The following is a 23778-nucleotide window of genomic DNA, read 5'->3' as shown; positions in this document are numbered from 1 at the left end:
TTCTCGTTACAGATCTGAAGTAAACGATAGAATTCGACATAAATTAACGAAGATTCTACAAGCTCGAATACTGCCGTAATCAGTTGAACCTATGAAGATTTTGAGCGCACACCGGCTTAACTTTTACGATTCTACACAAATTGTTTTTATTCATTCATCGTGGCATTTAGCAATGCCTGTTTACTGCCGGCTGGGGGGAAGTTAATAATTCACGTAAACATGATTTGAGCAAATGTTTGATTAAGATATTAGGCATAATTGAGTGTCAGCGAGACCTGAAAGTTTTCTTTCGATTGCAAATTTGGATTCAGACTCTGAACGAATACAAAACAAAAACGCAATTCAAAAGAAAAGTGGATATAAGACAACCTGCCAATACCACAAACACTAATTAGTTTTATGCATGTATATTAATTCATAATTGTGACATATGGTTATAATTATCATTCTACACAAACAAACAGTACAGTTAAACACCACCCAGGCCCTCACAGGGCTTATAAATCACCATTGGTATACTAGTCTAAGAGTAGGTAATAATCCCCCACTAAATATCACCCCACCCCACCCCCCTTGGGGAAAAAAGATAAAAATCTGCCATCAAACTAAAGTATAGAACTTAAGATAAAAACTAAATATTGATTTTATAACAATATCAAGGAATACATATGGACAGATAATTCATAATTATTTCTCAACTATATTCTGATTTTCAACGCTTTAATTGATGATACACAAAATGGTTCAAAGTATAAATTCAAAACCTGCTATACAAATTTCAAGGATTTAAGATGAGATTTTTCACTCAGGAACTAAAAACAAATTACACGACATTTTCGACTTTCTGTAGAGACCCTCATCAGGTAAAACAATAATAAAATAAAATAGGGAGTATAGGGCCTACAGGAAAGAACAAGTTGATTAAGTTTCCATTTGAGCCGTTAATGGCTTTAATATGTAGTTGTCAATACCAAACCTGAGATGAGAGTGAAAGCTCAGATTTCTCAACTGTGATGCCCGAAATTCATCAAAAATTATCTAGTGTATCGGAGGCAAAACAGATCACATACCGACAGGGATGTCACGTTAAACTTCTTTAGAAGCATATTTAGAATGATCTGTAAAATTTGCGGCCAAAAACAGGCCAAAATATCATCATGTTCAATTTTGATGCCTAAAAGTATTTTGACGTTCCTTTCTTCCTATTTCCAATCGTGATATTTTTGTCCTCAGCTTAAAATTCTCTCAGCTTGGACACGTATTACCAACCATAACCCTATGATCTATTTTATAGACAAGTTTAAACTTAAACCCGAGGTTCAACTCAAGATAAATATTAGTAAACTCTATAGGGTAAAAATTACGTTGGCCCTATTCCGTTCCAATAAAACTGAATAGTGGTTCAGATATCAGATAGGCCTAATCAATACCCATGCACATTCGATCACAGAAACTTTACTGGCCTGAAATTTGTCCCCGCGCGCCGCGTACCTGAGTCTATCTAGTGCGAAACTAAAACTAGAAAACGCTCCAATATATCGCCAGCACGTCTCCTCACTAAAAGAAACCAACGAACAAATGAAGGAAGCAATGAAATATATACGTTTAGTACTGAATGATGTCTGGTGCTGTCTGATTCGCGCACACAGGCGTGTGTGATGTGTAATAAATATGGAATGTATGGTAAACACCATCACCTCTTGAATAACTACTATACACACATATACAACTCACATAAATACCATTACCGCGTATTAGATTTTTACCATAAATTCAACAACTGTATCATTTCAAAATTGTGAATAAATTTCATTTTAAAAAGAAGCTTCCAAGTTTACCGCATTATAATATCGTACGAACGAACATGGGGCTTACTATATTCAAAATACCATCTGATTTATTTCATCGAGGACCGAGATCCGGTTCCACAATACCGTTATACACGATGATAACTCTGCCTCGAACTGAAAATGAATTATATCTAACCTCGAACCGCAGAAGCAGCTCATTGGAACTATTACCGTAGAGAGCGGATAAGTCCATTAGTTTTGCCGTACAATATTCATGCTGTATCTCAAAATCCATCCATAATTTTCTTAATTTTAATAATAATTTTATCTTAATTTTAATAATTTTCTTGTAGGCCTATATACAATAAATGATGAATTCAAATTCATCATTTATCAAATATTATATCGAATTTATTAAATATGATATTTATTTAATTCATTAAATATAAATAAAAATCATTTATCATTTATCAAATACATCAGATTAAAATTGTCGATATGTGTCGTACCAATTAAAACCCGAAAGAACAATCCAATGATTCGTTAAATTTCGTTTTGCAGAAATGAAAAGGAACTACAGTCAAAGCTTGTTATAATGCCAGCCCTGGGACCATCAAAATTTCGACGATTTAACGAATGTGGCGGTATAACGAAATGGTGATCATTAGAGTTGACAAAGTAAAGAAGACATGACTATTAACCAAATCCAGAATTAGACATTAGTTGATCTTAATTTAGGAAAGGGTTAAGGTCTTAGCTCATTTCATTTAGATAATAGGAAAAATTAAACAGTAGATGTGTGAAACTGCAAATCATATGTATCGATTCCTAACCAAAAGACTGGAAACGTCATTGATAGAAGATAGTTGGCGGTGTAACTACTATTTTCTCTATGAGTTTGAAGATAAGACCGTTCTAGGATTTTGTTGGCGTTCTGGCGGAGGGTGAGAGGTGGTTTAAAGAGAACTATTTACATACATATAGATATCAAATGAACTGCGCACAAGGAAATTCTTGGCGATAGGTGAATTTGGCGGTATTACGAGCTTTGACTGCATTGTAATTCTTACATTGTATCCGTATTTCTATTAGATATAGATTTAACAGATTTCTATTCTAAACCATTATTCCTGATATACAGCTCTCACTACCCACGGTTGAATATATTGAAGCAGCCCAGCATATTTTTGACTTGGTTTATGTTCTACTTTATCCATCCCCTGAGTTTCAATTTGGCAAAAATGAGATAAAAGACCTAATTAACCATTATTGTACCTGCTAATTCATGTAGCTTTCATGTAACTTTGAATCCATGTCCTTAAATAATTATGCATATAAATAGGTTTCTCAATTGAATGTGCATTTTTTTGTATTTTTGTTTTCTCTTTTTCTCGAAACTTGAGAGCCTTATACATGTACAAAGTGTTGATGAGATTAAAAAAATTTCCACGCAAATCAGACGGGATTTCCATATTTGACCTCACATAGACACGGTCAACAAAAATGCTGCTATTCAAAAATTCAACCAAGAAATAAGTCATGAGAAAATGTTGGATTTGCTAAGTGATCCAACGGTCAATAGTCGGTCAATAGTCGGTCAATAGTCGGTCAACGGCCCCTTACTCATGTGTAACTCAACGCTTAGATTAACAACAATAATAATAGGCCTAATAATAATAACATCTCAGCGGTCAGTAAAGTAGTAAAGGGGTCTTGAACTAACTAACCGGTTATATTAGAAATCAGTCAATAATAATCAATCTGGATTTATATGCCTATAGCCTGACCTTAGTTCTCTATGGCTTTCAAAAACATTGGAAATGAACTCACTATTCTAATTCTAAACCATTACTAACTTGCACCATATTTTTCTAATCATTGTTCAGTAAAGGTTGTAGGCCTACTTAAAATCTGAGACCTATCAAAATTGGATTAAAAAAAAAAAAAACTCGCAGGCTTACCAAAATTGTAACAGGGATAAACTAGAGGACCATGGAGACCATGGTCTGAACTACTTAACGATCTGAAAATTTCAACATTCTTCGATGCCCCTAGTGAACATACAGAAACCGATGAAACTCGCCACAACTATAGAATAGTCATAAGCCACAATTTTGCAATGGGGTACTGGCAGCGCTACTGTGGCAAGCGGAACTCCATCATAATCCGCCAGGTGTCGCTAGTGTACAATATGACGCCGACGCACTAATCAGAGTTTATTTCGATGCGTGATTTGCCTAATTTTTGGAAGACCGAAAACTGAGATCAAAGTTACTTGAAAATGGACTAATTTTTGATCGAGTGCGTCTGATATCTCAGCGGCGCTATCTGACAGGATAGCTGGTGTGCCGGTTCCCCATTGATCGCGGGATAGGGAACAAAATCGGCATACATCCAAAACTACCAATGAAAATACTACGTAGGCCTACTTTCACCATTACAACCCCTGGTGAAAATAGTAAAAGCCTATAACCTTGAAAATCACCACAATGTATTAATAGGCCCTATAGGTTCACTGATTATTAACGAAATTACATTAAAACTTCACACGGAGAGCATGAATGACAGAAACCAAAAGCCCGTCTGAGGCATCATCTAAATTTTAGCATTCTGACCTTGACTCGCTAGCTAGGTATAAGTAGCTGTTTAAAACCCAGTCACATGGAGACGATTTGGCCCCAACCAGGCCTAAGGCATATTTAGCTTGTGCTAATTTGAAAGGGCATTCTCACACAGGTCCTAGGCCTATATCAATGCAATCAAAATGATGCTGTGGTTAGCGAGGTGAGTCACTTCCAGAAATAGGTAATGTTTACATTCACATACCGTGGAATTCGTTGTCAGCTGTGCTAAAATCTAGTCAGTAACCTGGTCTGTGGTTTAGTTCCATGATCGGATATTTTCACAAACCACAACACAAGGTATGGTATAAGCCCATCCGATAATGAAAACTTACTATCAACGATTAGGCGACTATAGCCTAACTATCCTAAAATCTAGCCCGCGGCTTGGATGCAATATTTTTTTGACCAGGCCAAATTAAACATGGCTCATGTTTTCCACATCAAGGCAGGTACCAATTTTACGAATGATCAAAAAACGCTTGCAGTATGTATTATCTATCATGATGACTTGTGTCACAAGATCGGACAGGTGACAGATGCTGCTGTTTCACACAAGCATCATCGACAACGAGAGTCTTAGGCCTATGCAACACTTCGCTTTCCTCGATTAAAAATTTAGTAGAACAGATTTTAAAAATATTTCAGCACACGCACCCACCATAGGACAGGGGCTGCTAATAACGCGAGTTAGGCCAATTTTGACAGTGCAACAAAAATTCAATTCAATTCAAAATGACTTATTATTCTCTTCATTCATCGATTCATGAAAATCTAAATTTTGGGCTTGCCCCCCTATTGATCTGCTACGCAAGGAACACCGATTCACCAAAACAATTTTAATCCCAGTTTCTTCGATTAGTTTGTACACCGAACTATTAGTAATGAAATCACCCGAGAAGACCTACCTTAATTTAGAAGAATCTACGTTCACGTCCTGCAACCTCACTTCAACAGGTCGACATCTTGGTTTTTACAATCGGAACATCCCTGGAAAAATTCATCGGAACATCAATCGGAACATTCTCAATTGAATTCAATTTCCTTTATTGGCACTACTTTTATCAGTTTTCGAAAACTACAACTTCTCAGTAATGGTTCAGTCCATTCATCCTACGAGCGTTCAGATAATTGCTCGTAGATTCATCTAGAGAAACGGGTTAATAAGAATTATTTAGTCATAGAATAAAACGTTTTCGTTCATCCAACAATTTGAATAAACTTGATTGTACGTAAGTGAACATAACTTACATATTTAAAAAATCTAGCAAGTATATTTAAATTTTTTTTAACAGAAACTAAAGTATTTTTTACAAGTTACGAATCGCACAATATCAATCGGAACATCCATTTCCGTAAGTGGGTCACGACGCCTGCGCACTCGTACAACCGCCATTTTGCCGGATATTTTGAAAATAACGAAATGTTTATTTGCGGCGACGGGTATAGAATGTTTGTATCGTCGATGTAGAACTATGGGGTTCTTCTCTGAGCTCTACGGGTTTATATTCTATACGGTTATCGACTATTTCATCTTTGCTGCTATCGATTTCGTCGCTAAAACAGCACTCCGCGATTCCAGGTAAATACAATCACAATACATATTTATTCATTATCTGGGCCAGTTGTTGTTACTGTTGCAAATGCATGTTTTGTCGTTCAATTTCAACTCATCAATCGATGAATTGACCAAAGCTTCAACTTAACTTAGGTCACCATTGTTCAATAGGCAATAAGTTGTTTTTCAAGTGTTATTTATTTTTGTGGGTCGACATCAAGACATCAGATTCAAAATTTTTGGGATAGGACTACTACTAAGGTCCGAGGGCCTATTTCGCTTCGGTCTAACTGTAGGTCACCTTCCACCGTGTTGCACTAGTGTCATTAAATAATAGTGTTATGGTAAGGTTAAGGTACATAACCATTATGGACACCTTAACTGTGGTCGTTCCGACCTCCAGCAGGGTAGTGAAACAAGGTATCAATTTTTTTAGCCTAAAACGATGGTCTTTTGAAACTGCACAGTTCACTAGTCGTATTAATAAGACTAATAATTCATGGATGTTGTCAAAGATGTTAAAGTGAAATATTTTTTTAAGAATGATAAACTGATAGAAAGGGTGCAAACTAGAGCCATTAGATTTTTTCTCGGTGTGGGGTCATTAACCCCCATTGCGGCAATGCAGGGTGAATTCGGATGGTATCCAGCAAAGTAGGCCTATAAGCATTATTTTGAAATTTATCCTCTCTGGGATAGACTTATCGCTATGGTGGATGATAGATTCACCAAACGTACATTTCTCCAATTACGTGATTTGAATACTACTGGGTGGTTCCGAAATTTCAGAAACTTATGTCGAAGCCTCGGTTTAAATACTGACTTCATAGATAATTTACAACGAGTTGATATGAAGTACGCACAAAGGTGTATTGAATTATCAATTAGCGAGCGATGGATTTCTGAAGTTAATAATAAACCAAAATTACGCACGTATATTACATTTAAGAATACTTTCGGGGCTGAAAACTATATTATGAAATTTATGTCAAGAAAGAAGAGAAGCTTATTAGCACAGCTAAGGCGTGGTGTCCTAGGTTTGGAAATAGAATTGGGTCGGTTTAGGGGTAAAAGGGTTGAGGAACGCATATGTTACTTATTGTAGACCTGGAGCCTGCGTTGAAGATTAATTTCACTTTATTATGTCATGTAAGAAATACAAACAAGAACGGCATAAACTTTTTGTTGATATGTCACAGCAGGTACCAGGCTTCCAAGAGATGACAAAACAATGACAGTTTCAAATATTAATGGCTAACTATCAAATTACTCTAGCAACTTTTATCGAACAATGTTGGAGTAAAAGGAGTTTATGTATTTTCGGTACCACTTGAATCTATCTGTCGTTAAATTTAATTAGTATGATTGGTGACTTATAAGCCTGTTGAGGGCTGGGTAGTGTCGAAAAATATATGTGTTTGTATAAAAAATTTCGAAAAAAAAAAGAAACTTATAACTACATGTCACAATAATAAAATAAATATAGCCTACATACATACATTTGAAAAGTCAATGATGGTCTAAGATAAATTTATAGGCCGTCAGTTAGGCCGGCTGCTTTTAAACAAGAAGGTAACCAGAAATCAGAAAATTATTTTTTAATAAAATCAAATGATAGTGCTTTTTTCAGGGAAATTGATCTGGGCCCAGTTTCATGTACTGAATCAAAAAGTTACCCGTATGGGTAAATCCTCAATCATCCACCATAGTGATAAGATAAAAAACCCACTATTTACAAATTAAAAGAAATCTAAAATCGAGAATTTATTTATTGAAACAATCTAAAATTTAAAAATACGACGTTTCGATCTCACCCTAGAGATCATCGTCAGGTGTGAGATATTGACTAAAAACAGGGGTATATGTATACAGAGGAAAACAGGTTAATTGAGTAAATTGGTGAGTGAGTAAATAATTAGTGTTTGGCAAGGCATGAAGTAATATACTTAGAAGGAAGGGAATTATTCAAATTGGTACTAATATCTGAGTGACGAGTAATTAGGGCAGACTCAACTGTGTGGCGTTTAGTGTAATTGCTGGAAGTATAAATAATTTCAGTTTTATCAAAATTAATACGATGACCAGTGTTCCAAACGTGATTGGCTACGCCACTAGCCTGTATTTCCATCGAGTACTGTACCCTTTCCTATGGTTTTTGCCAATATTTTCTAAATTTGGATTTATCGCCAATGGTTTTTCTATACGACCCGGCCCTGCGGTATTGCATTTAGCCACCGGCGAAATCCGCCATCTTTTTTCTTGGCGTTCTCGCAGTAGAACGCGTTGGATTTTTTCGCCGTAAAAATCTGGGAATTAGGATATTAGGGAGTTTTCACTCTCGTAACGGTGAGTCCGTTCGGTTTGGGGGTTATCCCTGATTTCTTTTTTTCCGTAAGAATTTTATTTACAAATATAATTTGATTGAATTGAATTGAATTGTTTTGATTTGTAACAGGATAATTATTATGCCACCCCCTCCTAAGGGTCAGCATCGTGGCGGGGAGGGATGCGGGCATTTGTTTGGCGCCTGGGACAACCACGATTCATGTGCGTCGTGCAGGCGCAAATCCGGTCAAATATGTGCAAGGAGCAATCCTTGCAATATTTGCGTCGTGTGGTCCGAGGACCTTTGGCTTCGGGCCGATAAGGCTCTTAAACTAAGAGATCGTCGTCGAGTTAGCAGGGATTCGTCGGTTTCGGCCGATGTGCCAACCGACGTTTCTAATCCTGTTTCTTATCGTAAAGCGGAGCGGTCGCCGGTCGTTCAGGTACGATCGGCTTCCCAACTCCGTTCACCGGGGAGGAACGCTGGTTCACCGGCACCGGTCTCCGGTCATTCACCGGTCTCTGGTCGTTCACCGGCACCGGTCTCCGGTCATTCACCGGTCTCTGGTCGTTCACCGGTTCGGCCGGTTCGGCCGGTTCAGACTACATGTTCGGAACCGAGCGCGCGCCGCGGTAGTCGCGAACGGCCCGCACCGGTTCGGTCGGTACCGGGTCGGGCATCGGTCCGGTTCGGCCACCGGTCCGGTCCAGACGTCGTCCGGTTCAAAACATCCGGTACGTTCATCGTCTGATTCTGATCGTCGCTCCGGGGATAGAGCTCGCTCTCCCACTAGATTTAGACGCCGTGAGCGTAATAAACGAGCAAGATCTCCTTCTCGCAGATCAAGGTTTGATCGCGAGAGGGACTACGATCGTTATTGTCGGAAGTTTCGCCGTCGGTCTTCTCATCGTTCGTCGACGTCGGTTAGCGATGAAAGCGATTCTTCTAGTAGGTCGCGATCCCGTTCGAGGGACCGTCACCGAAGTCGGCATGATCGTCGGGATACTGGAAAATACCTGACTCAGAAGGATTTCCATGTATTTGAGGAGAAAATTTTAAACTTGTTATCTTCGTCGCAACAAGTCGCTGCAACTTCTACAACAGGTAAGCCTATTCCTGATTGTCTGGTTAGAAGTTCGCCAGCCCACTCAGTTTTTCGGAATTCTGACTCTGAATTCCTGGATGCTGCGGTAGGGTCTGATTTCAATGAGGATCCGGTCCCAGAGGCGGCAATTCCTTCTGGGGTCGTTCCTGTCGCAAGCAATTGTGGGTTGCCCCAGACGATGGGGGCTTCCCTGGCTCGCAATGTATCTCCGTCCCGTTCAGTTTTATCCGAACCAGCGGGGGACATGCCATTTAGAGCGATGATAAGTGAGTTCTTTGTCAAGCACGGGGCAACTCGCGCTAAGCCCATAGCAGCTCCTCTGGTCGGTGAGTCAATGGAAGCTTATCGCCCTCCGGACTCCGATCTTAACGTTTTACGGGAATCGTCAGCGGTTTCAAGAGAATGGGCTCGATTGGATACGCAATTATGGGGTGAATGTCGGCCTGGAACTTTTTCATTTCCCCCTCCTGAACGGGGTATGAAATCTGGGAAATATTTTAGTTCAACCGATCCACCTATAGGCGCATTTCGCTCGGCTGGTTTTCTCGAATATTCATGGTACCAAAGGCCACAGGGGGTCAACGGACAGTGATAGATCTGTCATCCCTCAATCGGCACCTAGACATTCCAAGGTTCCGGATGACCAAGCCCAAGGACGTGATTCAAGGGCTCCATCCGGGTCAATGGGCGGCTTCATTGGACCTGAAGGATGCTTACTTGCAGGTTCCAATTCACCCAAAATCTCGGCGATTTCTCAGGATAAAGTGGAAAGGCCGCCAGTTCCAATTCAGGTCTCTTCCATTTGGCCTCAGTACGGCCCCGTGGGTTTTCACCAAGTTGGTCAAGTCAGTTCAGAAGGTACTTCAGTCAAGGGGTGTTCGACTGTTCGTTTACCTCGACGACTGGTTAATAGTCGCGAATTCGGCTCAGGAATGTCGGGAGGCAATGACCTCAGTCTTGGACTTAGTCCATCAGCTAGGGTTCCGCGTAAACAGGGAAAAATCTCAGTTGACGCCGGCCCAACAGTTCACTTATCTCGGCATGGACTTCGATCTCCGAATCGGCAAAGTCTTTCCGTCTATGGTTCGAGTGGCCAAACTTCAAGAAGCTGTAGCGGGAGTGTCCACAACCCCGAGAACAGCTCGTTACTGGTCACGGCTTCTAGGCTCCATCAGCTCCATGGGTCTGGTGGTGCCCTTAGGCCGCCTCAGAAGCAGGCGCTTGCAACAATATTGGAAGGTCTTCTGGTCTCAGTCGAAGGGCAACTGGGAGGCCTTGATTCCCGTACCTCCAACCGATCTAAGTCCGGATCTTCAGTGGTGGGCGGCCACTACGAATCTTCGGCTCGGGGTGTCACTAGCCCCGTTAGAGGCTCCAGTTCGTGTATTCACGGATGCCAGTCACCAAGGTTGGGGGGCACATCTGGAGAACCGAGTCAAAGCCGGGAAATGGTCTCGCTACGAGGCCACCAACCACATAAATTTCCTAGAAATGCTGGCCGTGTGGAAGGCCCTGAAGTTCTTTCACAGGAGAGTGGAGGGCCACCACGTTTGGTTAGCCACAGACAATTCAACAGTGAGGGCTTACCTTCAGAACCAAGGGGGCACTCACTCAGAAACCCTCACAGGTCTGTCGGCCAAAATTCTTCTTTGGTGCCAGACAAAGGGCGTGTCCCTGACTGTGGCACATTTAGCAGGGAAAAGGAACGTGATGGCCGATGCTCTGTCTCGTCGAGGTCAAGCTATTGCGACAGAATGGGTTCTCCACCAAGAAGTAGCCGATCGGGTTCGGGGCATTTTTGGCAATCCGCTGCTGGATCTGTTTGCCACCCGGTTCAATCGGAGGTGTCCTCTGTTTGTGTCCCCGTTTCCAGACGCGGAAGCGTGGGGGGTCGATGCCTTCTCTCTGGACTGGTCGGGGATGCATGCGTATGCGTTCCCGCCCACACCAGTCCTGCCGCGCCTACTGGATCAAATAGAGAGATCAGTCAATTGCAACATAGTTCTGGTAGCACCATGTTGGCCGGCTCAGAAATGGTTCCTACCACTTCTCAACCTACTGTGCGACAACCCCAGGATTCTTCCGAATTTCCCATTGCTTCTGTCTCAGGGGATCTTTCGGCATCATCCAAACAGCCAGTGGTTAAATCTGCTCGCCTGGCCATTGTCCAGCGATCCTTGTCAGCTTCAGGCTTTTCAGAACAGGCTGCCTCCTTTATCGCAGGATCTAAGCGGCCATCAACAAGTACCATTTACGATGCCAAATGGAGTCATTTTGCGGATTGGTGTGCTGCAGGGGAAATTGATCCATGCTCACCCTCTGTAGCTCAATTGGCAGATTTTTTACTGCACCTATTTGTAGCAAAAGGTTTACAGGTCATAACTATTAAAGGTTACCGCTCCGCGATTTCTCATACATTGCGTGCTTCTGGATGGCCAAATGTAGCAGGGGATCATCGGATATCCCAGCTGGTTGCTGGGTTTTCTATTTCCCGGCCTCGGGTAACAAGGACAGTTCCACCATGGGATCTGTCTGTAATTTTGAAGAAGTTAATGGAGGCTCCATTTGAACCTCTTTCGGCAGCGTCTTTTGCAAATTTGTCAAAAAAGACTGTATTTTTGCTGTTCTTGGCTTGCTCGGCCCGTCGCTCTGAGATTCATGCGCTTTCAGTCCGACAAGGTCACATTGTCTTTGGGCCAGCGAATGAATTTGTTTCGCTGCGGCCTGCTTTGGAATTTTTGGCAAAGAACCAACGACCAGGCTCGGTTGGGCGTCAATGGCGAATTGAAGCCCTAAAACATCGAGTGGAACCGGGCATCCCGGACAGGACTTTATGTCCTGTGCGGGCGTTGTGTTTCTATTTAGATCGCTCTGCTTCACGGAGGGGTTCACGGGAGCGGTTATTTATTCCGCTGCTGGATCACCTAAAGGGTGATATTTCGCGGGACACAGTAGCCCGATGGGTCTCTTCAATGATCAAGGACATTTTATTGAAGGAGAATCTTTCCTCGGAGGGAGTCGTTTCTCATCAAGTGAGGTCTATGGCTACTTCCTGCGCTGCCTTTTCGGGTGCTCCGTTGGAGGAAGTCTGTCGGGCCGCCTTTTGGAATTCACCGTCGACATTCACATCATTTTATTTACGGGATGTTTCAGGCCAGTTAGGCTCATTAGCTTCACTTGGTCCTGTGGTCATGGCTCAAGGTGTCCGTTCTTTCCGATCGGACCCTTTAGTGTAGAATATTTATGTAGCATTATCAGGATCACAGGGGGTGTATCCTTGTACATAGTTTGGGCTCATATCTGCAAGTATTAATTTCGCAAAATTCTGGGGGGGGGCTCCTGAGCTGGACGGACTCACTGTGGCCAACCGGTCTTCCCTGTGCTACAGTGCTCCATTCCGTGCTTGGGTAAGTGCTCTCTTTTTCCCTCTTACCTTGCGTTTGAGCGGTGGTTTTTCTATCTACCTTTCCCACCATCCTTGTGCTAGGCTAGTCTAGCAAAAACCATAGGAAAGGGTACAGTACTCGATGGAAATATTACAATTTTTGGAACTAAAATTTGTATTTCCGAGTAGTACTTACCCTTTCCTATGGTGGGAATCCCGCCCACCTGCCCCGCATAGCTGTTTTTTTTTTTTTGGTCTGCTATGACGAAAAAAGATGGCGGATTTCGCCGGTGGCTAAATGCAATACCGCAGGGCCGGGTCGTATAGAAAAACCATTGGCGATAAATCCAAATTTAGAAAATATTGGCAAAAACCATAGGAAAGGGTAAGTACTACTCGGAAATACAAATTTTAGTTCCAAAAATTGTAATTTTTGATTTATTACATCCTTTTTGTGTTCCGAAATTCGAGTTTTTAAATCACGACCAGTTTCTCCAAAGTAAATTTTATCACAGCCAAAACAAGGAATTTTGTAAACTCCGCAGTCCAAAGGTTTAGATTGATTGTTTTTTTACCAAAGTCTTGCTAATTTTGTTTTCATACGTGAAAATGATTTGTTTATCCAATAAAGGGAGAGAGAGACGAATCTTTTCCAAAACAAGTACATACGGAACTACAATGAATTCTGAAATGTGTTTTTTATTTTCTGGAGGTTTAGAATTAAAGAAAGTACGTTTAGACTTAGAAATAGCGATTTTAAGAATGTGATCAGGGTAAGCCAATTTTTTAAGAGAGTTGGATATATGGTCAAATTCATCCGAAAGGAAGGTTTCATCGCAGATCCGCAGTGCACGGAGAAAGAGGCCTTGAGCGAGACAGACCAATTTCGATTGATTTAGCAGTAAATGAAAAGAAATGGAAATATGCCTCAGCGTTGATCGGTTGACGATAGACTGTAAAAATCAAATGAGAATATTTGTTGTGTATAAGAACATCTAAAAACGGAATTTGGTCATTTTGTTTCCATTCAAAAGTGAATTTCAAAGATGGATATTGGGAGTTGATGAAGTCAATAGAAGAGTTAAGATCAAAATCATTAGAAACTAAGCACAGAATGTCATCGACATATATCTAATCCAAAAGTTAGCTTTAGAGCCAGTGTAATTTGGAAGAATTTCGGATTCAAAATGTTCAAGGAAACGATTAGCCAAAATGGGGGATAATGGGTTACCCAAAGTGAAACCGAAAATTTGTTCATAGAATTTGTCTTGGAATTGGAAGTATAGATTGGTTGTACAGAGCTCCAAAAGTTCAAGTAAGCAATCTACAGGAATCGGGAGATCAAGATTGGAGTCCGGGAGTTTTCTTCTTAAGAAATTGAGAGTTGGTTCCAATGGTTTATTTGTAAACAAAGATATAGCGTCGAAAGTTATGAATTTTTGGCCATTAGGTTTGAGATTTTTTAAGATTGTCTTAAAGATCCATATTGTGCCGAATGTGAGAATCTTTGTGAAAAAGTACCCACAGCCGGGGAGAGTACTTTAGCCAGATATTTGGAGAGCCGATATGATGGAGAATTGATATTAGAAATGATCGGTCTTAAAGGTGAATTGGGTTTATCAATTTTAGGAAGACCATAAGCATAAGGAGGATTTGGAAGCCGAGAGTTGAATTTGGATATCACTCACCATTTTACTCAATTAACCTGTTCTCCTCTGTATATATACCCCTGTTTTTTGTCTTTATCTCACGCCTGACGATGATCTCTAGGGTGAGATCAAAACGTCAAGTTTTTACATTTTAGATTGTTTCAATAAATAAATTGGGGGTTTTTATCTTATCATCTGTTCACCACGTTTGAGTGTGGTTATCATACTATCCACCTTAGTAACCAATCAGAAACCGTGCAGTTTAATATAAATGACATTTTTCAAAATGTTCCAGGGATTATTTTGTTTCGCGCACATGGAACCCAGCTCAGGTGTATAAGGAGCAGCCATGAATGTGATTGTAGGCTAAGGCAGTAATCCATTATGTCTAAAATGCAGCAGGTGGATTTAAAGCCTAGCGCACATCGACACTGCGATTGGAGACAACTAGTTGCCAGGCAGTTTTCGGCGCATGAGAGCAACTGGCTGGATACAATCAGTTGCTCGAATTTGTCGATGTGAGCGAGCTTACGACTGGTTAGCGTCCATCTATCTCCAGTTCCACCCAGTTGCTCATGTTCTACTTTTGAGCAACTAGTTGTACTCAGTTGCTCTCATATCCGTCGATGTGAGCGCTCCATAATCAACAACACGTGGTTGTAACTGACTAAAACAAAGCTATTTGTCACGTGACTTGTGATGCCCTCAAGAATATTTGCTAAACCACATCTCAGTTGCTGTCGATGTGTGCGCTATGGACCTAGCGACCGGCATGAGCCACGCAGTTGCTGGTTTTTACTAAATTTTCGATGTGCGCGGGTACTCGCTCACTAGCAACTAGTTGTCTCCAGTCGCTTTGTCGATGTATGCTTAGCTTTAGAGTGCCCCTTTTTACGAATATAATATCACAGGCCGGAATCAGAAAAAAATCTGAAATATCTCTGTGAATTTGACACAATTTGCAAAAAGATAACTGGAAAACTGGATGTTCTTGTAGAAATGAATGAATTATAACATTTGGAACCAAGAAATTCCTCGAATTTACTCTGGGAATTATTTGTTATAACATAGAAAAACTCAGGGAAAACTTAAAGAATTTGCAAATTGGTGGAGAGTGGCCACCCTGAATGGTAAATTTGTTGAACAATCACTCCAGATGCTCAGAAAATAGTAATTGTTTTCAAATTTTCTTAGGGGAGGCCGGGGTGATAGCCTGTAGGCCTAGGCCTAGGACAGTTAAGGCCCCCTTATTCCTACATCCACCCCTGAAATACATTTTTTTTTTTTCAATTTTAGGAGCGATGCGGAGAAACGATACGTGTGGCTGTACGAGGCGCTCGTTCTGTTCATCCTCGGCGTCGTGATTTACCTCGTCAGTCACACGCCGCACATTCTGTTCGTGATCAGTTTCGCGACGGTGTTCTACGCGGCGATCCACGGCCGCGTACACCTGCACGACTGGCTGACGCGGCTCGAAAATCGATGGGACGAATTCCAACAGCACGAAGAGAGCATGGAGATCTCGAACAATCTGCAACGATCGTGGAATAGCCTGCACGAAAACCAGGTCGTCGGCGCTCAAAGCGGCAGCGGTCAACAACAGCACTTCCAACAACAACAACAACAGGATCCATCTAATCGGTCAGTATAGCGATGTTCAATGTCGTAATGTGAGTCTGTATTGGTTCAGAATTACAATAATAGTTGTCCTTTATATAGCGCAGGTATCCTAACCAGAGTCCGTTCAAATGCGCTCCAAATTTGGTATTATTACCCCTAGCCTATTCCTATCAGTCATCGCTCCCTGGGTAGAAGAAACATCCGAGCAGCCCTATCAGGACAATTCCCCCTCGCCCGAAGTAAATCCTTTAAAATCTGGATTAACACCACCTAAATAGGCCTACTTCATATAACCAACAACAACTTTACTTAGAAATTCATTTGTATTTTATTGAATATAGATTTATAAGATATGGAATGACATTGTATTCTTCTTACACTCTGATGTTGTGTGCAATCCCATGCGAATAATCTAGGATGTGCCGGTTTCCATGCTGTCTAACCAGCCTCAACAAGCGTTGTGAAGGATCTTGGTATTTTCTACGCATTGGTGGAGGCGCTTGCCCACCAATCATCTGGTTTATTTCCAATTCGTTAAGCGCTTCTTCACGTTTTAATATATCAATACATTTATCTGAATTAGTTTAAGTGTTACTTCAGCAGATCAAAACTTAAAAAATCCATCCTCAAGTAACTATAATCCACTTAACAAATCGAAGGACACTGAGTCCACTTATTAGTGACTAATTTATTGGAATGAGTTTTAGTGTTTAACGAAGTATTTAGCTAAAGTTAGTTAGCTAGTCTAAATTTAGTTAGTTCTAAGTTAGTTAGTCTAATTTATCAGAAGTAAGTATCCGTGCTACTTTAGGGTTAAAATTTACTATTGTATGGGGGCAATTGTCCAGGGGGATTGTCCGGGGGTAATTGTCCTAGAATCAGTTTTCCTCATTGCCTTTCTCCACCCTGGAATAAATGTATACCAGGTCTGATAGATGACTCCTGAGCACCTATCAAACTGCTCGGGATTCTAGGGCAATTCCCCCCGGACAATTTCAAAGCACCATAAGCTACATAACCCTACCCCACAATGTTGAAAAAAGGGGAGTATTTGATGTAAAACAAGAAATGGTGTTTGCTTTGCCTGCACATTTTCCCAGTGAATTGTGTTTGCCGATGGTCTCCATGTATCTTCCTTTCATATAGTAAATGTTGAAATTCCTTCAAAATATTTGAGGGCCCAGCTGAAAGTCAGACTATTTACTGGGCTTGCTAAAACTGCTTGAGTCTGTCAACGCTGTTTTTTTTTATTGCGGCAAGATGGAATTTGAAAGAAGAATTGTGGTCACCCTGTAAATGAAATGACTGAATAAAGGCCAAAAGTCTATTTCTGGAAGCAATCAGTGTTTTACCCATTAGCTGAGAGCATGGTTGAATTGTGGTGTGCTGGGATATACACAGCAGAACTGATAAATTTGCTCATCTTGCTGTTTTGTTTTCAGGTTTCACGTATCAGTTCGACGACCCCTACACGCCGTACCACCCCCTCAATCTCCTAGCTATAATACGACGCGTCGGAGAACTCGTTGGGGTCCTCCGGTTTCGCCATCGGCCGGCGTCGACGATCGTCTGACTGCTTACTCCGCGCCGAATCTGCATCAGCCTCTCCGCGTCGTCGGTTCGTATCACGGCGCGTCGTCCGGTACGTTTTCGCTCGCCTCGAAAATCCGTTCGGCGTTCAGTTTCATGTCGTCGATCAATCGGCCTCCCGGCCTGAAGAACGACGACGACGAAAATCTATGTTTCATGAACTCGATACTGCAGTGTCTGGCGCACAGTCCGAATCTGGCGAGTTCGGTCGGTCAGTCGTTGTCGAACGGCGAATTGGCGCCGAATCGCGAATATTTCGTATCGGCGTTTAACGAAGTCGTGCAGCCGCTGTGCGCCCCGCCAGCGAATAACGTGTTCCGCGATATCGCCACGAAGCAATTGCAAACGGCGATCAAGAGTTTGGACTGCGAATTGTTCGCGACCGGCGACGAGAAACAGGTTCAACAAGACGCGAGCGAATTTCTCATGTGGCTCCTCGATAATTTGCACAACGCAATGGATTTGTCCTCTTCGGGTAAGTAGTCCATGGTATTTTGAAATCTAACAATTAGCCTATTTAGGAGTCTATAGTGGCATCAATATATTTTACTTTTTTAGGATTTTAGTCTAAGCGCTGAATAGCTGTAATACTTATTCTTCAATTGGATTCACTTTCATGAAGTTGCTTCACTTAGTTAATTTGCAATTAAGTTTCATCTCCGACATGAAAAGACTAGCAGTCATGTCTAACTAGACTTTTGTCACTTGGGGGTCCACCTCGCTTGCCGCAATCAGAATCCTAGATTGTCACAGTTAGACTGCGTAGACTTCATTCTGTAGTAGTTTAAAGCTTCCCTATTATATTGCGACTATGGTACTGGCAGCAAATAATTTGCAACAATGTTCTTTTTTTAGTGCTTTAACATGACTACCAGAATGGACTTAAGACTCTTCGCTTGATGTTGTGGTCACTCTGAAAATTGTTCTAGGCCCTACTAGTTCCGGCTGAAGATTTGGCTTTGAATGTGGATTAAGCCTTGGTCTAATTGGCCCTGGCATCAAACAGGGTGGCCACTTACCTGAGAGTCGGGAATATTCAGGGAATTTTGGGGGGGGAAGCTTAAAATCAAGGACAACTAAGAGATATTTGTCATGACAGCTAAATCGCGCGTAAAATCAAACTGTTTCAGGAAGAGCAAGTCATATAAAAGTGGCCACTTTTTTTAAACGGTGTGTATTATATGAATATTTTGTTTATTAGGTGCAAGCGATGATCGGTTTTACAGTCCTACGTTGGCCATGTTGACATTCATATATGGCGATCTAACTCCGCAGAAAATCGACGAATTGAAACGAGCGTGTCTACGCGAGGTAAGAGAAAAACTCCTCTGCCTTTTTTTGCTCATTTCATTGGACGAGAATGATCTTAGAAATCTGAAAAATGGATGTCTGCTTAAAAATTGTGGGGAAAATGTGAAAAACGAGAAAGAGTCGAAAATAATTTTGATCCTGATTTTGACTTCATGAAAATGCTGTGATGCTCAGAATTTGTAGGTGCTATAGAAATTTTAATTTTTAATCATCTGTCCCAATATTGATCCATATCTGCTTGTTGTTGTATCTTAACGTGAAAAAACTTAGGACTATGGGACTATCCATTTACTGTCTGTCACACATGCTCTCTGTGTGACGTTTCAATGCAAAATTTTGTTAATTGATTGTGATCTGTATATATGCATCGATTTGTTCTGTAGGCATTTAACATTCAGAACTGAAAATGATAATTCACATAAACTTCTTTTTTTAATTATCATCTATCATGTTTACCTAGAATACGCTCGCTTAATGTCTAAAAACGGCTTCCGTGGTCTGTGTAAGGTGGGTGGCATTGCCTACTGACTATGTTAAACATAGTAGAGGCTATTACATTTTGCGAAAAAATGTAGGATGCAGACGAATAGGTGATGATGTGATAGCAACGTCTCCGAGTGTAGATATGTAAGCAAAATGAAAACGGAAGTAATTCGAGGAAAAATCATCATTTATTTCTGAATGCAAAATCCTCACTGAACAAATTGATGCATAGGCTATAGTAACAGTGTTTTCAATAAGAAATTAACAAGCCAGGTCCCTTTGAAAAACAGGAGGGTCCCATAATATGTCACAGTCCCGGAAATGAAAGCTGTTTTGAAAAAAACAGGCGGGTCCTTAACAAACGACAGACGGGTCTGGGACCTGGGACCTGGGACCTGGCTTTAATTGAAAACACTGAGTAAAGATAGATTTACTGATAATTAACAAATTTACAGAATGAAACGTGCAGAGTGAAGGTGTGAGGGACAGTAGTAAGTACTCGCATAAATTTGCCATTTTCATTTTATTTGCAGATCGAACTATCGAATGGTTTAGATAATGACACTCACGCCGAGCCGATGCAGCGTTTATCCGATTTAGAATGGTTGCTGTATAAACAATTTAACCGATCAGCAATCGACGACCTGTTCACCGGTCAACTAGTCGAAATGCAAAACTGTCTGAACTGCAACCGCGTGTCGACCGGAATTCAAACGTTCCGCGTTCTGCCGTTGCCGATCGTCAGTCCGCACCGGCAATCGGGAATCGTGTTCCTCGAGGATTGTCTGAGCAAGTTCGGCAACGTCGAAGTCTTATTCGGCGAAGACGGTTTGAAGTGTCCGTGCACTAACGCCGACGTCGTCGAAATCGAACCCGGCTCGGAGAAACCGGCGAAAACGCCGATCAGCCTGATGCGAAAAGCGCTGCTGCGCGAACGCCTGCCGTCGGACTCCGCTGTCAGTCAAACGCCGGTCGCGCAGCAATCTTCGCTCGGACAATCGGCGTTCATGTCGCCGATCACGCGCAATAACGGCGAGGCGAGCGCCGCCGCGTTCAACGACAGCGGATTCCAGGATAATCAAATACGGACATCGACGCCGGTCGGCGGCGTCAACCAAGTCGCGCATCGTAAACCGCACGCGACGCTGACCAACGGGCAACAGCGATCGCTGCTTCGACAACTGCCCGATTGTTTGGTCGTTCAGTTGATGCGATTTCAGTACAGCGCGTCGAGCGACAGTTTGAAGAAGATTCGCGCGCCGATGAATATTCCGTTGAAGAATCTCGACCTGCGCGGCATGGTGTTCGACAGCGTGATCAACCGCGAGGACTTGACGGCGACGTCGGACGGGTATATCTACGATCTGTACGGGCTGTGCGTGCATCTCGGCGCCGAGTCGACGTCGTGCGGACATTACATCGCGTTCTGTCAGTGCCAGACGAACGGCACGTGGTATAAATTCGACGACGAGAACATCACGCAGGTGAACATGGAATTCGAACTGAATACGCGTTTAATACGAGAAAATTCGTACATTTTGTTCTTCAAACGACGAAAGTGAAAAGTGTCGCATTTTAGGGGGAACGAATGGGAACGGAAGTTTCACGGTAAAACTGGGCTTGATTTATGTATTGGTTGATTGGTTTTAGTAGTTAGCCTAGCCTTATTGATTCTTTTCAGTTCGTCGCCATATTGCATTGCTGTAGCGTCTAGATGACAGGGTTCTTGGCGGTCTTTGAAAGTCATGGAATGGGCTTTAAAGTTCTCGAATCCCTGCCTGATTACCACGCGAATACATTTTGAAGCTTTTGGTCACACGTAATCTATTGTGTAGGCCTACATTAAATCAGATCTGGTCATTGTATTATTTGGTCTACTAGTCCGGTAAGAATGACAGTCATGGACAGGGGTCGTTTTGAGTGGTCATTGATGGACAGTTATTATTAACAGTTAGTACAATTCGAATCGGGTCATGGATTTGGGGTTGAAAAGGTCCTTGAAAGTCATGCAATGATACTGGTCATGGAAACTATGAACTCTGAAATGGCTGATGCTGATGCAAATTGCTAGCACTAGTGAGCAATTCATGTGATTCTACTTGAAGATAACTGTTGAATGTTGATAATTAAATTACTGTTAAATTGCCGATTGCTTTGTGAATTTTTTCGACCAGATGATCACAATCGTGGAAGTTTGGATTCCATGATCTGTAAGAATCCTGATACCCCTGTTGCCTTTTATTCTGGAATATTTTGTTTAACATGGGACATCCATCTCTGATCTTCGTGGCAATGGCAACCTCGTCCAATTATCACCTATACTCCAAATAAATGGGAAATTCCAATAAACGTGAAACACAAGTTACTTCCAAACCAAACATTGAAATTTAAGTTATATATTCCTGGTAATCTTCAAGTAGGACTCATCGAATTGCTCACAGGTAGCCTGTGGTTTCAGCAGAAGCCACAAGTACCGGTTTCGGTAGGGTATTTACCTCTGGAGTCTTTCCTCCATTGGGGCATTTCGCGGAGTGGGTATGGTAGATTGAAGTGTTTTTCTATAGAGATGACGCTCAAACTGTCCGGGCCCCACATTACTGAGAAGATTATGTTAAAATGACTGTTGAACCAGCCCCTGGAAACATATTTTATTTTCACACTTCAATCATTAATTCGGTTATAGACCAAACTTCTCTTTATTTAATTCCAGCAATTTTTATGTCACTTTTCCCTCATCATCGATTCGATATCGGATCAATCTAGGGAACGACCGTATTTATCATCCCAAATGAAGAAAAAGCATAGTCTAATGTATGATGAGATTTTATTTTTTGTTTGTTGTGCTATTAATGTTTTATATATCAGTGTTGTGTTCGGTATAATGCTTGTCAAGTCGCACAATTTCTTTATTGAGACTTTAATTTCTGTATACACGTATTCTATAGTGGGTATTCAAAGCCCCTTTGGGGCCGGCTACAGAGTTTGTGTACATAAATGCTAGATAATAGATTATCATTTGGGACCAAAACGGACTGATCCCGAGCGTTACTGGCAGTCGCCGTAGTATTCATAAAGGCAGGGCAATAGATCTCTTGTATATACATGGTTACTGGTGTACAAATCAGGTTAACAAAGATGTTCAAAATCCTATTCATGTTTCATGCATAATGTGGGCTTTAGACTTTGTTGATTCCATGATTTAGTTGAAAATTCTGATTGCTTTGTGAATTTTAGGCTCTGAAATGCTCTAAACAATCTAAGATTGTTAAAAAGATTTCAGTCATGAGGAGGCCGCTGCGCATAAGGAATTTATTTGCACGGCTCAAGCATTACGTGTACGCTTAATCAACCTACAACAAGTATTCTTGAATTTAAAATTTTCATTTAAGATAGTAATTACACAGCTATCTACAGTCAACCCCGCATAAGTCGTAGTCCTTGGGACTGACGATTTTACTACGACTTACGTGATGTACGAGTTACGTGTGAGTCATATTTTTACGAGTTATCTATAAGTCGTGGTTTTATACGAATTCCGTGAATAACCCAATATATACGACGCTCGGATTCCTGCATGGTTCGTCTGTTCCCGCTCGTATCCTGAGCTCACCGTGCAGATCCTATATCGATCAATCGATCAATTAAAGCTGCCAAGTGCACCACGCCGACAACGTCACAAGAAAATTACATTGTAACTGTCTGAACACTTACACTAACAATATTGTAGCGTATGTTTTATCTGTTGCCGGCATTTCGGGCTGCGACTTACGCGATGTGTTTTTAATGGAATCAGAAGATATAGCTTCTAAAATTGATACGACTTACGTGAAAATACGACTTATGAAGTACGAGTTATAAGCATAATTTCTTAAGGTTTAAAGAAGAAGAAAATCGGTACCAAATTAATTATACGAGATATGCGATGATAAGAATAATTCGATGACGACTTATGCGGGGTTGACTGTATATACAATACTTACTAGAGGACATATTGGGACATGCCAATTTCGGCTGTACCCGAATAGGGGGTCCTTACCCTTGTAGAGAACTAACATTAATATGATTAATAGTGTTAATTTGACCTGCGTGCGTGCTAATGTTTAATGTAATCATTTCATTCACCTATTTATTTTCGATGGGAGCATTTAACTGGTATCTGCCCATGCATGTAAAATTACATCGCCCCATAGTATAGCCGTAGGGTACCGACACCGCTACTTTGGCGATCGAGGATTCCACGTATGGCAAGCAAGGATCCGCCAGGTTCGCTAGTGGTTACTCGGTTACCGCACTTCAATTTCTTCTATATCTCAATTAAATTCGAATCAACTTTTCTTGTA

The 23778-nt window shown here is 41.4% G+C and overlaps 1 protein-coding gene across 1 annotated transcript; it reads left to right on the top strand.

Annotated features, from left to right (window-relative positions):
- The first annotated feature begins 5869 nt into the window (after positions 1–5869).
- LOC141902183 (uncharacterized) lies at positions 5870–21801 on the top strand. Its single transcript, XM_074789822.1, has 5 exons — positions 5870–5993; positions 15731–16075; positions 17497–18119; positions 18846–18955; positions 19972–21801. The coding sequence occupies exons 1-5, from the start codon at positions 5887–5889 to the stop codon at positions 20998–21000; spliced, it is 2214 nt and encodes a 737-aa protein (XP_074645923.1). The 5' UTR covers positions 5870–5886; the 3' UTR covers positions 21001–21801.
- The last annotated feature ends 1977 nt before the right edge of the window (positions 21802–23778 follow it).

The sequence above is a fragment of the Tubulanus polymorphus genome, chromosome 3 (assembly GCF_964204645.1).
Source record: "Tubulanus polymorphus chromosome 3, tnTubPoly1.2, whole genome shotgun sequence".
In the NCBI taxonomy this organism is placed as follows: domain Eukaryota; kingdom Metazoa; phylum Nemertea; class Palaeonemertea; order Tubulaniformes; family Tubulanidae; genus Tubulanus; species Tubulanus polymorphus.
Note: the sequence above shows the minus strand (reverse complement) of the source record. Positions and strands in the feature narration are given on the sequence as shown.

Excerpts from the sequence above, each read along its gene's own strand:
- LOC141902183 (XM_074789822.1), top strand. The coding sequence starts at position 5,887 with ATGGGGTTCTTCTCTGAGCTCTACGGGTTTATATTCTATACGGTTATC. Across the intron at positions 5,994-15,730 it reads ACAGCACTCCGCGATTCCAG|GAGCGATGCGGAGAAACGAT; the intron begins GTAAATACAATC and ends TTTCAATTTTAG. Across the intron at positions 16,076-17,496 it reads CAACAGGATCCATCTAATCG|GTTTCACGTATCAGTTCGAC; the intron begins GTCAGTATAGCG and ends TTTTGTTTTCAG.